This window comes from Durio zibethinus, chromosome 6 (genome assembly GCF_047325235.1).
Source record: "Durio zibethinus cultivar Kanyao isolate XHJ-2024 chromosome 6, ASM4732523v1, whole genome shotgun sequence".
Lineage (NCBI taxonomy): Eukaryota > Viridiplantae > Streptophyta > Magnoliopsida > Malvales > Malvaceae > Durio > Durio zibethinus.
Genome location: NC_143167.1, coordinates 455,168 through 470,530, shown reverse-complemented (window position 1 = coordinate 470,530; position 15,363 = coordinate 455,168). Strand labels below are relative to the sequence as shown.

At 34.0% G+C, this 15,363-nt stretch overlaps 2 protein-coding genes and 1 non-coding gene across 3 annotated transcripts; all 3 read left to right on the top strand.

The window, feature by feature from the left end:
- Nucleotides 1-5,249: 5,249 nt before the first annotated feature.
- Nucleotides 5,250-9,759, top strand: LOC111286489 (Phototropic-responsive NPH3 family protein). Its single transcript, XM_022876487.2, has 4 exons — nucleotides 5,250-6,030; nucleotides 6,358-6,427; nucleotides 7,234-8,442; nucleotides 8,524-9,759. Exons 1-4 carry the CDS (start codon nucleotides 5,984-5,986, stop codon nucleotides 9,121-9,123), a joined length of 1,926 nt encoding a protein of 641 aa, XP_022732222.1. The 5' UTR covers nucleotides 5,250-5,983; the 3' UTR covers nucleotides 9,124-9,759.
- Nucleotides 9,760-10,198: 439 nt separating this feature from the next.
- TRNAS-GCU (transfer RNA serine (anticodon GCU)) lies at nucleotides 10,199-10,280 on the top strand. The gene has a single exon. It is a non-coding gene; the product is annotated as a tRNA-Ser (tRNA).
- A 165-nt stretch (nucleotides 10,281-10,445) lies between these two features.
- Nucleotides 10,446-14,522, top strand: RER1 (reticulata-related 1). Its single transcript, XM_022875691.2, has 7 exons — nucleotides 10,446-11,095; nucleotides 11,577-11,675; nucleotides 11,969-12,189; nucleotides 12,465-12,534; nucleotides 12,831-12,910; nucleotides 13,549-13,613; nucleotides 13,970-14,522. Exons 1-7 carry the CDS (start codon nucleotides 10,538-10,540, stop codon nucleotides 14,161-14,163), a joined length of 1,287 nt encoding a protein of 428 aa, XP_022731426.1. The 5' UTR covers nucleotides 10,446-10,537; the 3' UTR covers nucleotides 14,164-14,522.
- The last annotated feature ends 841 nt before the right edge of the window (nucleotides 14,523-15,363 follow it).

Here is a 15,363-nt window from a genome sequence, read left to right as displayed (position 1 = left end):
TTTTTTTTTCACTTACGTTGTTTTCTCTACAAGTTAATTCTCTCCCACAAAATTTTCATATCTACCGTGACAGTTCAGAATCCAGCATGCACCATGACAATTCAAAATCCAACGTCACGTGTGTAACGTCCGTCATCACGACCTGTGGCTGCTATGATTTTTAGGGAACAAAAAAAAAAAGGAAAAAAACAGCTCAAGTATATAAAGATTTTTAAGCATGTGATTCAATAATAAATGCTTATAAAAAATCAAATGATCATGGCAAATTCACGGTCCTTTCTCAGGCCCACGTAAAATTGGTTTTGGAACAATCTCCACTGTTTCCTGTGACCGGTAAGAATAAGTTTTATGTGCAAAATTATAATAACATAATATTATAAATAATTTTATTTTATTTTATTTTTTATGTGTATAAAGATTAAAATAAAATAATTTTATTCATTAAACAAAATTATATTTACTCAAAATTTATATAATTTAAATTATTAATATAATTTTCAAAAATATAATAAAAAATATAAATTTAATCTCATAAATTAAAAATAATTATCTTCATTTTAAATTATTTTGTAATAAAAAATAATTAATCCTCCTTGCAATATTAATTTTTTTTTAAATATAAACTAAATATAATATAAAACTATTATCATTTTATCTATCCAACATCTATACACAACAAAGATGATCCAAGAGAATAATCCGGCGGGCTTTGATTAGCCCAGATTTTCTCAAGTCCAAAAAGCCTTTTTCTCCAATTAACGTTAGCCCAAAAAAAAAAAAGAAACAGTTGGTTCTTTTTGTGGATTTGAGAATGCAAACGTAAAGTAATTGTGGCCTCCTTTCTCGCACCCCCGTTTAACAAAAATCTCCATGCACCATAGTTGTATCACATGCCATTTGTTAAAATAAGAAAAACACACTTTAATCATTACCCGTCCTTCAAATCTCCATTTATAGTTAATAAAAAGAAAAAAAAAAGTGTGATTCTTGGATTACGTTTGTTCGAAGAAATTGCTTGAAATTGACTGACAAGAATGGTGTCTGTTGCTTCTTCTATTACTACATATTCACGTTTTCTCCAGATGTCTGGCCTACTGAATCATGAAAAATGTCCCTCTTGCATGTGCTGATCATTGAATTCACCTTTTCTTTTTCAGAAATTAAAATAAATCCTCTTGGGTCTAATCCATTTTATAATCAAAATAACAGTTTGGATTTGTGATGTGAAAAAATTGAGGAAAAGGAAATAGTAGCCAAGAAAATGACAGTGTTGGTGTTTTAAAAGGGCATAAGTTAGCCAAAGGGCATAAGTTAGCCATGCGAAGCCTTCAACATGACTATTGAAAACCATCAAAACCTCTCAATTATACTTAAAATCCATAATGTCTTCATCAAATAACGTGATTTTCTTTTGGCAATGAGGCAGATGAGATGCTTAAGCAGTTACCGTTGATTGTGAATTGTGAAAAAATGTTGAAAATTAAAAGGAGGAAAGGGAAACAACATTTTGAAATGAAACGTCTTGGTTAAAGACAAAAGAGAAAAAAAGAAGCAATGAGCACAAATCAACTTCACTGACCCATGTTAGTTGGAAAGCAATTTCTTCTTCCAAGGAACATTTCTGTCACTCTCACTGTCTAGTTTTTGCATGATTTTCTACTTCAAGGAATCGTAATACTTAACCTTTGATTATATATATATGAAATTCAACATAATGTTCAGCCTCTTGACATGTTCATATTTGCAAAAAATTATGTTTAGATATATTTTTATATAATTTTCACCATTAATCATTGACAATGAAATAGTTTTATTTTTTTGTAAATCGATTATTGTTTGTCTGAATGCAGTTAGCATCAAGAGCGATATCATCATCTGATGAATTTTATTAAGAAATTTAGAGGTTGGTGATTAGTGGGAATTTGTTTAAAATTTTTCTTTGTCGACTATCCAAAGAGGAAGCAGAAAAGGTTGAATAGGGCAGTTTTTTCTTGGATGACACACTACTTCTGAAAGATTCTAATTCTATGCTTTTCTTTGCCTTCAAAAGGAGATCGTGGGATGCCCCAATAGAATATAGAAATAAGAAATTTCTTCATACTTTCATTAACCACTTTGGATCTTCATTGCATCATCATCATCATCATCATCAAACTTTTGGTTGTTGAAAATCAAATAGGGGCCCTGGGCCAGGACCTCCATGTTCAATTTACTTTGACTGGAGCAGCAAAATATGCTCCAATCAGAGAAAAAAGTTGATAATTATCTTTTATGAACAAGTCACCTGCCCAGGAATGATTTTGAAAGCAAATTCCAAAGACTGGTTCAGTTTCTGAAAGCTTCTGCAGAACTGAGATAGAGTTTCAGTAACAGATTTGATGAGGGAAAAATTTTGGTCAATAAAGGACAGCATAACCTTTTAGTTTTGCCATGTTTTTGCCTATGTCACACAGTGGAAAGAGGACCACTGCTCCTGTATATGTTCAGTTGAAGCCAAATCAACACATGTGTTCCAATTTTTCCATGTTAGAAAGGTCCAAATGCATAAGATGGGGATCTTTTATGTCTTTAGTGGCAGTGAAAGCTAAATGCATGCTATAGTATTTGATCAGTAGAAATTTGAGCTGGAAAGAAAAGGACTACTTTGATTGCAATGTTGGGCCCTTCTGAAGTAGAAAATGGAAAATACTAGTAGGGGACTTGGAGCCAATTCTAGTTAAGTTCGATGATATAGAAATACTGTGTTATATTAAGAATTTTATAGTAAAAGAAATACTATAGAAATATATGGAAAACCCATAGTTTAAATGTAAATAAACTTTTTCCTGCAATGGTTTTTTTTTCTTTTTTTGTTACAAAGGAGAAAGTGACCCTACTGAAGGACTATTCTAAGGTAAACATACACCAAAAACATCATTAAGTAACAACAGCCCAAGACCATATGGACGCTGAAAAAAACATACGAAGATCCAAGGATAATTGCTCCGTAAGGCAAGGACCTTCCTTTTTTTTTTTTTAATGTATATTTACAAAGAAAATCCTCCTGCTAAGTAAAATGATATAAAAAAAATTATTTAATTTCAAGATATGCATCTTTTTCTTTTTTGAAATAAAAAAAAAAAAAGATGTATCAAAAGGATTCAACTAAAGCAAGTTATCATTTGGATGTATGGTGCATCAATCTATATATATGCTGTAAATTACATGGTCTATTTTGAGATAGCCTGACCATAAAAAGGAAGAGAAATACTCCACCATGCATCATCATTGATGTAATAGGCAGCCTAACCTAAACAAGGCATTCTTTTGGTGAAATTTTCATTATTACGTGCACTTAGCTAGACTATAACCCCTTTGTTGGGCACACTTGTGTCAATGTCATTTTGAGCAAAGGCAAAATAAAAATATATAATGCTATACAAATTAGAAAAATGAAACAACTAAAGAGTAATATTGAAATTATAATAATCATAATGTGTGGTTATATTCTCTGTGAATTATTTGATGAAAAAAAAAATCATGAGGATTTTTTGTTTTCACATATCCTTTAACCCATTTTAAGAGTTAATTATTCATGAGGATTTCATATTTTATTGTAGTTTTTCTTTTCTCTAATACAAATTGGTTAAGGCCTGATTTGGATTTCAACGGAACCACAATGAAACGCGATTTAAGACGTGAATCGTGCAATTTTTGTGCTTGGGTGACACCGGTGCGATGTACCACCATGATGGAGCTTTCAGTTACTTACTGGAGCCTCATTGGTCCAATGAAAAGTTTTTAGCTTCAACTGCAATTTTTTTCCATTTTTATCCTCCTTTGTTTTATATATTTTTTTCTATTTTGTTTATTTTTAATTTTTTATTTAAAAGTTTTCAAAATGATTTTTTTATAAGATAAAATTATTTATTATTAATATTTACTAACAAAACTATTATTTAACATAAAAATAATTTTTTATTTTTTTAATAATTTATTAATTTTATAAATTGTAAATAATTAATTTTTTTTTTACATATAACTTTTCAAAAATGTTATAAATTCAATATATAATCTTATAATAATATTTTTATTATTTATTAATTTTTATAAATTAAATAATTTAAAGTTTTTTTACATATAAAATTTAAACAAATGTTCTTAATAATCATTTTTCATTTAATTATAATTTATTTCATAATTACCAGTGTATTTATATATAAATATATATATTTATTATTGATTTTAATCTCATTGTTATAATAATTAATTTTACTTCTACTATTATTTTTAATCTCATCAAAACTAATTTTATCGTCCACCAAATAAACCTAAAATTATTTGATCAGTTCAGCCATCTTTTCCTTGTTTCTGTTCTGTCTTATGACCTGATCTTGTACAGTAATGCCCCGCTGATAAATGATTATGGAACCTACAATGGCAAGAAATTAAGGCTTTTAATCCTGTGCTTGTGGCTTTGCTTTTTTGCTTTGATTTTTTTCTTTTTTTTTTGAAGGTGGGGGAGGTTGAGACTCCAAAATATTTGCTTGTTTGAAAGAGCATGTGAGTTATGATTAATATTTATAGCACAGGCTACCCTTTTAGCTAACCCAACTCATCATTTTGGACAACCAGGCTAGCAATCACGACACAACCACTGCATGTTCCTCACTTCACCTAATTATTGTATGGGACTGAGGCATATAGTACCAGTTTAACACTGTCTATTTACTCAAACTGTCAAACATCTAAACTTGATCACCTGATCAAGTACCAAGTTCAATCAATGCCAGCTGATACCAAGAACCTTTAATGGCTTAACCCAACCCCAACTATTCCTTTGAACCGAACAACCCTTAATTGTTTCAAGTAGTGGAAATCTTTTACTTATCTTCATAGTTTATCCTTCATGAAAAGAGCAATACTATTTCAGTGAACATTTCAGCTTTTAAAAACATTGATGCATAAGAATAATTTTCTCAACTTAGAGAAATAACAATAATGAAGTGTAGCAGTAATAAAAATTTCCAAACTTCCTTCGGAGGGACGCTCCGTCCTTTGCCGTTTGTAACAGGGTAAAGTACTCAGACAAAATCTTAAACACTTGGAGCTTCAAAAAGTCACCACTCACCACGCGTTTTCCATTATGATGATTTGGGATTGCAGGCAGAGATTTAGACAAAAGAGCCTGAGACATACAAAATTATAGTGTCATTTCTTCTTTTTTATTTATTTTTACTTTTCTCTCTTATCATTTGCCTTGTCCCATTGCCTCCCCTCGTTTTCTCCTTCTTGGCCGGCTAAAGCCAGACCCTCCCCATCTGCCCGTCACTTCACTTTTTTTTCCCTCTCTTTGTGTGTTTTTTTTTTCAACTTTGACCCACTTTTTTTTAATTTTTTAAATACTACTAGTACTACCAGTACTGTATTTTATAATCTAAAAAAAAAGAAAAAACATAGATTCTGTTACATTTACCCCCTCCTGTCCAGCCCTGCCTGGTGGTTTCTCTGTCGTGATCTGTGCATGCTTTTTCTGTGCCATTAAACATATTTATTCTCTTTTTTTTTTAAACCAAAGGAAACTTGGGTATTTTTTATTTTATTGTGTTTTGCTTTGTTTATATTTTTTTTCAGGTTAGGTGTTTAGTTTAGTTTAGTTTAGTGTAGTAATATATATAAATGGTCCATGAAATGGGCATGGAGATGGAGTTCCAGCTTTTGTTGAAGGAAGACAAGAAACTTGGTAGTTTTATTTTCTTAGCTGTAAAGTTCCACTGTTGCCCACACGCCCCCATTTAACCTCTGTCCCTGTCTGTGTGGTTCTCTTTCTTTGTTCCTTTTTTTTTTAAAAGAGAAATTTTAAAATTTAATCTACATGAAGAATTACACTACTATGCTTTTCATTTTTAAATTTTGATTTTTGGGGTTTTTTCCTTTTGTGGGAAGGCATTTATTATAAGACCCCCAATTCAAAGTTTGGGGTCTTTCCCTTTCTCTCTCAGTCATGGCACCTGCCAAGGTTTCTGGGTTTTATAGACAAGGAAATGACTGGTAAGCTCTAACACTTTAATCCATCTTGTAATTGAAGTTTGTTTACAGTTCTTTGCGCTTTTTTGTTTTCTGGGTTGTCTTTTTTTTATTCAATTTTGAGACTAATTTTGAAATATTACTGTTTTTTCCCTCTAATCCAAGAATGAATAAGAAAGTTATAAGAAAGTTATAAGCTCTCTATGTTATGATCAAGTTATACTCGTTCTCATAGTTTGGGTTTATAGTAGAGAGACAAAGAGATTAACTTTGGCGGCTATAAGCAAAACTATTCATTTCTAATGGAGTGAAGTAATTATGTTTATAATGCGGTTTTTATGGCTTTTGCAGGTTTTGCAATGCAGGGTTGCCAAGTGATATAACCATTTTCGTGGATGGTGTAAACTTTCATCTTCATAGGGTAAGTCATTTTTCAGTTTTCACGCTTATCTGAGGTTTTTTGTGCTTGAGCATTTGGATTAACCTTCATGGAATACTTGGTCTTGAGGCCTTTACTCTCAAAAGTTTTAGCTTGTAAACAGTTTGACCTAATATTGTATGGCTATGACCAAATTATTCTATTTCGTATTTATTGCTATGTTTTCATTCTGGAGTTATATGTGATTATTGATTCCTGGTAAAAATTTATCATTTTTCTTTATTTGCTGTGATCATCTAGAGGCATTTTATCAATGTTTTCTCCTCTATATAATTGAGTTCTATGATAGTTGAGGACTGTATGCACACAGTAGAGCATAGATTTCAGATTTGTGATGAATGAAAAAGAAGAAAGAGATTGACTATAAACTGAAACTGAATTTGGATTTACTTTTACCAGACAACCTCATGCCATGTATTGCTCTGTAATGTGTCCATATGCAAAAACAAGATTCCTTAAGCTTACTTCTGCTTATTTCTTTCTTTTCCTTTTTCTACCTTCTTAATTTTCCATCCTTGTTTCTGATCATTTCTGATGATTTAACCCTGCAGTTTAAGACAACTTCCTTGTGTTGTAAATAGCATGGGGTAGCTTTATCTTGTTAATGATGAACCATGCTATGCTTCTTGGGTTATTTTTTGTGACAGCTTGGTCTTTTTCCTATTGTTGTGATAGATGCAATTGTCATAGGTTTGCTTTTTCCTCTTTATATTGTATCCTATGTCTAAGACCAAGGTGGTGATGTTATACAATAAAATGTTAAGCTTTATGATCATTTATGACTGCAGTTTCCTCTCATGTCAAAATGTGGGAAGATTGCTTCCATCTTCGAAGAACTACAGAGTACCCATGATAAGACTTCTACCACAAAACTTGAAGAATTCCCTGGTGGCCCAGACACTTTCTTGTTTGCAGCAAAATTCTGCTATGGCACTCGGGTGGAATTTACAGCAAGAAATATAATAATGGTGTACTGTGCAGCAGACTACCTTGAGATGACATATGAGTATGGGGAAGATAATTTACTTTCAAAGGCGGAAAGTTTCCTCCACAAAAATGTACTTCGCAACTGGAAGGATTGTATATTGGCTTTACAAAGTTGTGAATCATGCATGCCAAGGGCAGAAAAGCTCCATGTATTACAGAAATGTTTGAATTGCATATCTATGATGGTTTGTACTGATCCTAGTTTGTTTGGTTGGCCCATGATGATGTATGGTAGCCTACAGAGCCCTGGTGGAAGCATTCTATGGAATGGAATAAACACTGGGGCAAGAATACGAAGTGCAGAATCCGACTGGTGGTTTGAAGACATCTCATATTTCAGTGTAGGTTTATTTGAAAGACTTATCAAAACAATGGAAGCAAGGGGTATTAGACCTGAACATCTAGCAGGTGCTATAATGTACTATGCAAGAAAATATCTACCAGGCCTAGGCCGATGGCAGAGCATGCAGAGTAGCAAAGCCAGGACAGTTGCAAGTTTTAGCTTGACTCCTGCCACTGTTGATCAGAAGGTTTTACTGGAAAGCATTGAAAAACTTCTTCCAAAAAAGAAGGGCAAGTCATTCTGCCGTTTTTTACTTGGACTTCTTCGTGTTGCATCAATATTAGGTGTCAATCGAACATGCCAGGATTCTTTGGAGAGGAGAATAGGAATGCAACTGGAACTGGCTAGCCTAGACGGTCTTTTGATTCCTTCTTACTCAGATTCTGATACTCTATATAATATTGATTGTGTTGAACGGATCATCCATCATTTTGTGTCCTCTGAACCAGGGTTAACATTATTTTCACCACCATCATTGGACCTAGAATCATCACCATCATCTGAGCCCTTAAGAAAAGTTGCTAGATTAATGGATAGCTATCTTGCAGAAGTTGCTTCTGATGCAACTTTGAAACCAGGAAAGATCCGTTCTCTTGCGGAGGTCCTTCCAGAATCTTCAAGACCTTTGCATGATGGGCTATACAGAGCACTGGATATTTATTTCAAGGTTCAAATATATGGGACCAACTTTTGATTTAAATGGAGTTTATTCTTTTCAAGATTTGTCATTATTACTACCATTGTGCAGGCACACCCTTGGCTTTCTGATAGAGAGAAGGAAGAACTTTGCAACATCATCGACTACCAGAAACTCTCTGTTGATGCTTGTGCCCATGCTTCCCAAAATGAAAGACTGCCGCTCAGAATCATTCTGCAAGTCTTGTTCTTTGAGCAGATGCATTTAAGAACGGCTTTAGCTGGCTGTCTCAATGTCTTGGAAGCTGAAAGTGCTCCTACAGTTCAAGGGACTGTACCAACGGAGATGGTTGGTCATGTGACTGCAACTAGTGAGACAGCTGGCCAGATTGTGCAAAGAGATGGATGGGTGACAGTTGTACGTGAAAACCGAGTTTTAAAGGTGGATATGGAAAAGATGAGGTCTAGAGTTGGAGAACTCGAAGAGGAATTCAGTAAAATAAAGCAAGAAATGAAAAGGGTGACAAAATCACATAGCTCGCTGAGTTCCCCCCGCATGGTTGCCAGGAAATTAGGATGCAAGCGTCTTCCAAAATCCTCAGATGCTCAAACAGATGTTGTTGGAAGCACGGGACCAACTCCAAGACCGTCAGTCGAGCAAGCACATTCTTCCCGTCATTCCAGGCATCGTAAAAGTTTCTCCTTGTTTTGAGAGTTAACACGTGGAAACTAACATCGGTGTTCCAACAGATAAACAGTGGGTGGTTGCTATGTCATAAAAGTCACTCCAAAGAAAGGAAAGAATTGTCTTGTGTTGTACAGGAAATAGTTTTAAAACGCTTGAAAAGAAAAGAGATTCATATCACCTACAGTTTTGGTGTTACACTTTTCTAATTATGAAATCTTTACCATTCATGATTTTCGGGTTCATTAAGGTTTCATGTGGTGGCATATTTTCATGAATGGTCAAGATCTCATGTGATATAGAATTGTAGGAGATAAGATTGTTGGTGATATGAACCTTTAACAGCTCTTCTTGAGTTCATTAATTGGATGGGTGTATTTATTCATTAAGGATATTGAATATGTGAGTCTGAGCCCTCCCTGTTGTGGGGCTTAAAAGTTAATAGGTGTTGCCCTACATGTTCTGGGTTGGTGCCATCATGGAAGCAAATAGGCCTTTGTTTTTTTTTCCTGTTTTAAAGGAATCATTATCGTTCTTCTTTGTAATCTTCATCTTTCCTTTATCTTTCTATGGTTTACACATGTACAGCTTTGTAAATCAAGTTGTAAGTTTGTTTAAACATTTAGTAAATATCAAGAAACTCAAGTTACTGTTTGTCCAAAATTTTGCTTCTTTTGATATATATATATATATATGTCCAAAGATGTTGAAAATTTCAGGCGATTATTGAAAAATAAAATCCTGCAATACATGCTTGAGCTGTAGTCGAGGCCGGTAAAGTCGATTTGGTGTTAGACTAAGTTCAATTGAGTTTCATTTTTTGTACTTGAGATTGATTCTGATTTAGCATCAGAAACATTTAATTATTACATAAAACTTAAGGAAATAGTATTTCGTGTATTTTTATTATATTTTACATCAAAGTTATGTATTGTAATTTGTGATGACATAAAAATATAAAATATAATTTTCTGATTTTATTAAATACATATATAATTATTATTAAAATTTTAAGTCTCCTAGAATAGCATTATCGTGTGGGTAGAGTTTTGATTAATAAACTAGACTGATAATAATATCTACTTAACGCAATTCATAACCCGTCGCTTTGGCCGAGTGGTTAAGGCGTGTACCTGCTAAGTACATGGGTTTCACCCGCGAGAGTTCGAATCTCTCAGGCGACGTTTACTCTTTTTCCCCTGCTCAACGTGTCACTAGTATTTTTCTGTTTATTTTACTGAAAAAACCTTCCAACAGTTGGCAAAAAAAAAAAGGACAATAACCATGTTTCGCCACGTCAATACCCTTTTCTACCAGCGTAGCACCTGATTAAAACTCACTCGGTCCATCCGCTCGGAAAGCCCTCGCTCACTTCGAAGTTTAAACAAAAGTAACAAAATAGCTTCTCCACCGTCTTTTGATCCCGTGTGCTGTCGCAAACATGTCAATTTCAACACCGTCAAGCTACAAACTATCAACTTTCTCCAACGGTGGAGGCAACGATTCAACGACGATCAAGGTGATCGGAAGTCGAACTTTCGCTTGTTTCAAAGAGATTTTCGATATCGAATCTCGGTTGAAATTAACTTCACCACCATCAGTTTATTCGCACCGCTTAGCGTTAACTAACCGCGCGTTTACGCGTCACTGCGTTCGGCCGGATTCTGCTGGTAACAGGACTAGTAGCTCATTGGAAGGGGAAAATGGTGATTTTGATGGTGAGTCTAGGGTTTTAGAGATTGGAATCGATTATCAACAGAAAATTGACGGCGGTAGCAGTGGCGACGGCGGAGATGATGGAGGCGGTAATTCATTTGGTGGCGGCGGCGGTGGTGAAGGTGACAATGAGGAAGAGAAAGAGTTCGGGCCGATATTGAAGTTTGAAGGGGTGATGAAGGAAGCGGAAGCTAGAGGAGTGAAGCTGCCTTCGGATATGATGGAAGCTGCGAAAAGTAACGGAATCCGGAAATTGATCTTTCTTCGTTACTTGGATTTACAGGTTGGATTTAAAAGCTTGAACTTTTGCTTTTCGATTGTTGGTTTTGTTTGATTGATGAGAAAATGGAGGAAAAATGAGCTGAAAGGAAAGTGGGAATCTGTGTCTTTAAGGAATATAAATAAACCAAGTAAAAGTCAAATAGTTAACCAGGACGTTTTATTGGATATATATAATTGCTTATTCACCAGCAACTAAAAAGAGAAATTCACTTCATTTGATATTGAATAATAGTAGAATTACATAGCATAGTGTTTATTCTGGAATAACAATATTCTTAGGGGGTAAAAAATACTTTTAAATTTTGGGTTAGTTAAATTAAATACTAATACAAATTAAAGGATGAAAAATGGTTACAATATGTTGGTTCTAGCTAGTTTCCTGCTTTTCCTCTGTTTTATGTCTGCAATGTTGTTAATTGTTTTTATCAATTTTTATGAGTAGGATGTTTTATGCTCATTTTTTTTACCTTTGGTATTGGCAGGGATCGGTTTGGCCACTTGGCTTTTTTATGAAACACTGCTCTATGCTTCGGAACCGAATGCTAGCAGATCCTTCATTTCTCTTCAAAGTTGGAACAGAGGTTTGTTGAGGGTATTTTTTACATTTATTTATAGGGTTAGATAAATGTTAATGTTTTCTCAAAGTTTTCTATATGTATCCATGATATAGCACTGCAGATGTACTGACCATTAACATTCACCATAGGCCTTGGTGGTTGTCTCCTCATTGTGCTGTGATTAACCTGATAGGCCTAACTGTAGCTTAGTGACATTTAGTTGTGGTTATTGCAGATTATGCTGAGTGTTTCATGGTGCTTAATTTTTCCAGTTTTTAATTTTTTTTCTTTTCTTTGTTTGATGTGGCATGATGCAGATAGTAATTGATTCTTGCTGTGCAACATTTGCGGAAATAAAGAAAAGGGGAAATGATTTTTGGTCAGAGTTTGAGTTGTACCTTGCTGATCTTTTGGTTGGTGTAGTGGTTGACGTTGCTTTGGTTGGTATGTTAGCACCATATGCTCGGTTTGGTCAACCATCTGCATCCAGAGGTTTATTTGGTCACTTACAACATGCTTGTTCTGCTCTTCCTAGCAGGTCATCATCACATATCAACCGTTTATGTCATATGAAATTCTGAAATCTTACTTTGATGGTTATTTTTAAGTATTAATTTGAGTTTGTTTGTTGATTGATGTTCTTGCTGATTGATACTAGAGTAGATTTCATACTTGAGATATTTATTGCTTAGGCAAAACATAAAATTTAATTTTGCTCTTCTTCCCCTTATCTAGTTCCAACTTTATCTTTATACTTTGCACAATTGTTTAAATGGTTACAAAAATTTAACTTACAGTGAACTATTCTGGCAGTGTTTTTGAAGCTGAAAGACCAGGATGTAAATTCTCAGTGAGACAACGGATTGCGACATATTTTTACAAGGTATGCATTGCCGAGTAATCAATGACACCTTGATGGAATGTCAAGGCAGGGAGGTGGTGTTGCTCCATGTTCTGATTAAATTATGATGTTTCGTTTAGTTTAGCCCTTAGAGAATTGGTTGTAGAGTATCTATTTCTTGCACCATTAAAGCTCTTTGCATTTGCTCATCTGGTTTCTACTAGCAGTTCTGCTGTTACGATATCATCCCTTATTTTTTCCTCGTTAAGCTAAAAAAATAAAGATCAAGGAGCATAGTATATGTTTTTAGTTTATTTGTTGGTTTATTTTGGATCCAGGGTGTCTTGTATGGCTCGGTAGGGTTCAGCTGTGGTCTTGTTGGGCAAGGCATTGCAAATCTGATAATGACTGCCAAACGGTACAATTTTATCTCGATACTTCTTGTACCTGTTCATGGTTCCTTTAAACCTCAACTTTCTTGGTGGTTTTTCCTGCTCAAAGTTCCGCCTAAGTTTCTAGCCGCCAATAATTTGGGACAAGAATTCAGTATGTAGGAGATCTAATTGGCTTTTCCACTTCCTCCTACTGAACTTTGAGTCATATCTCTTTCATGGATGGAATATCTGTGTATCTATTAGTCTGTCCATCTATCATCTTAGAATGATTTAGGATGGCTACTAGCTCAACTTATGTAATTTATTCTGGCATCCTAGTTAATTCAGTATGAGAATCAATTCGAGGACATCATATCATCTGCATTCCATGAAGCAAATAATTGCTTGATCATCTTGCAGAAGGAGAGTGACACAATTGCAAGGCAAAATTTCATACTTTTCAATGATGAAACATTCTGCATTCATGCACATTCTTTGGATAGACAGTTATTTTTTTCTATGATTCCTTTCTTTTCGTTGTTTTTTTTTTTTTTTTAATTGGACAAACTTCTTAACAATGAAAATTTTAAGGTGCTTTATCTCAAAACTTTAATAGTATTAACTGTTTTTGTCATTTCTTTTTGAGGGTTTTGCTCACTTGTATAATCATCTAAATGATCAGGAGCATAAGGAAATCAGATGAGGACATTCCTGTTCCACCTCTTGTGAAAAGTGCTGCTCTTTGGGGTATGTCTAGACCTATTTAGATTCCAACTTTTAGATTCAATCTCGTATTACTTAATAGTCCATTAATCTTAAAGACTATTTAAATTACATTCTTGTGGCCACTCATAAAAAATGGAGTGGTGGAAGTAGTTGGAGCCTTGGAGGAATCAGTGGATAAAGGCAGGTGGAATGCCGGTAATGCTATTCAAATTATTGACTGACAACACATTTTTTTTTCATATTTCTGAAATTTTTAACATTAAAACTCACTGACAAAACTAGCTAGGAGTTTAGTTAATAATTACCATATAGATTCAAAAACTTTGGACTGCTATTTGGTTTCTTCATCCTGCTTAATGTTTTGCCATCTGAATCAGGTGTTTTCCTCGCGGTATCTTCCAACACTCGTTATCAATTTATTAATGGACTAGAGCGTCTTGTAGAAGCATCACCCGTTGCCAAGCAGGTTCCACCTGTTGCAATGGCTTTCACGGTAGGTGTACGGTTTGCCAACAATATTTATGGTGGAATGCAATTTGTAGATTGGGCCAAATGGAGTGGGGTGCAATAGGAACAATATCCATTCTCTGCCACAGCACTTCTTGGATGGGGAAGACCCACCAGGATAGCACCCAACAATCAAAATGAACCCCAAAGATGGAGCAAAAGAAAAGAATTAGAAACATAGAATGATAGAAGCATCAGTTGAAAGAAGTAGATTTTGCATTGATTAGCCTTTTTTCACTTGCATGGATGGCCAAAGGATTCCATTTTTTTGGTCAGCATTGATGTTCATGTTGAAGGTTGATTTTTCTTCTCAATGCTTGGACCTACCAATAGAATTGAGTTCTCTTTCAATTCTTCTCATCTTACCCCAACATTTATATCTGAAAAAAAAAAAGCAATAAAAGAAAAAACTTTGGATATGCATAGATTACTACTACAGTTTTGAGGCAAGCATTTCATACTGGGTTGAATTGAAATGCATTATGAGGACAATTTGTATATTTTCTTCGTTTCACTTGATTCAACTCGTTGAAATCGCTTTCCCTACCTTCACAGAAAAAACCATCTCTTCTTTTTTGTGAAAAAAGACTTAAACTTCACCAGCATTTTCGATTCAAGTCCTTTTGAAGGCTGTGAAAAAGTAATCTTTCATGAATTTATTAAGTTTTACCTAGATAAATCTGCTTGGATAGGATTGGAGAGAAAAATATTCGGCGAAATTTAGGAATTCTTCAGGGCTAAATAAAAAAAAATTTTCTAATGACTGAAATTTTTTTGAGATATGCGTGATGTACCGGATTTAAACTATTTATGTACACATGATGTACTGGATTTGAAGTCTCAAGAATCTAACTCTCTTTTATAACGCATTTTAACAAATTCTTTCTTTTGTAGCACTAATATTTCTTTTCTTGATTATTAATACCAGCTAATTAAAAAAAAGGGGGGGGGGGGTTATATGCAATTATGCACAAAGTAGAAAATTTTACAGGAACAAATATGAAAAGTTGGTCAATTTCACCTATTAAGCATCAGAAGCATATATCATTAGTTTTTTTTTTTTTTAGATGATTTTACTGCCAAAGAAAAACGTTTTAATTAGCTGTAAATTCTTTTATTTTTTCAAGGTTAAAATTAAATCTTTTGTTTGGGTATTAATTTTTACTTATACAAATGGAAATCCACTAGGCCTTTGAAAAGTGAAAAAAACAAAAATCTTACAAAAGGTAAAGGTTAAAAATTTTCGAATGAAAGGGATGGAGTA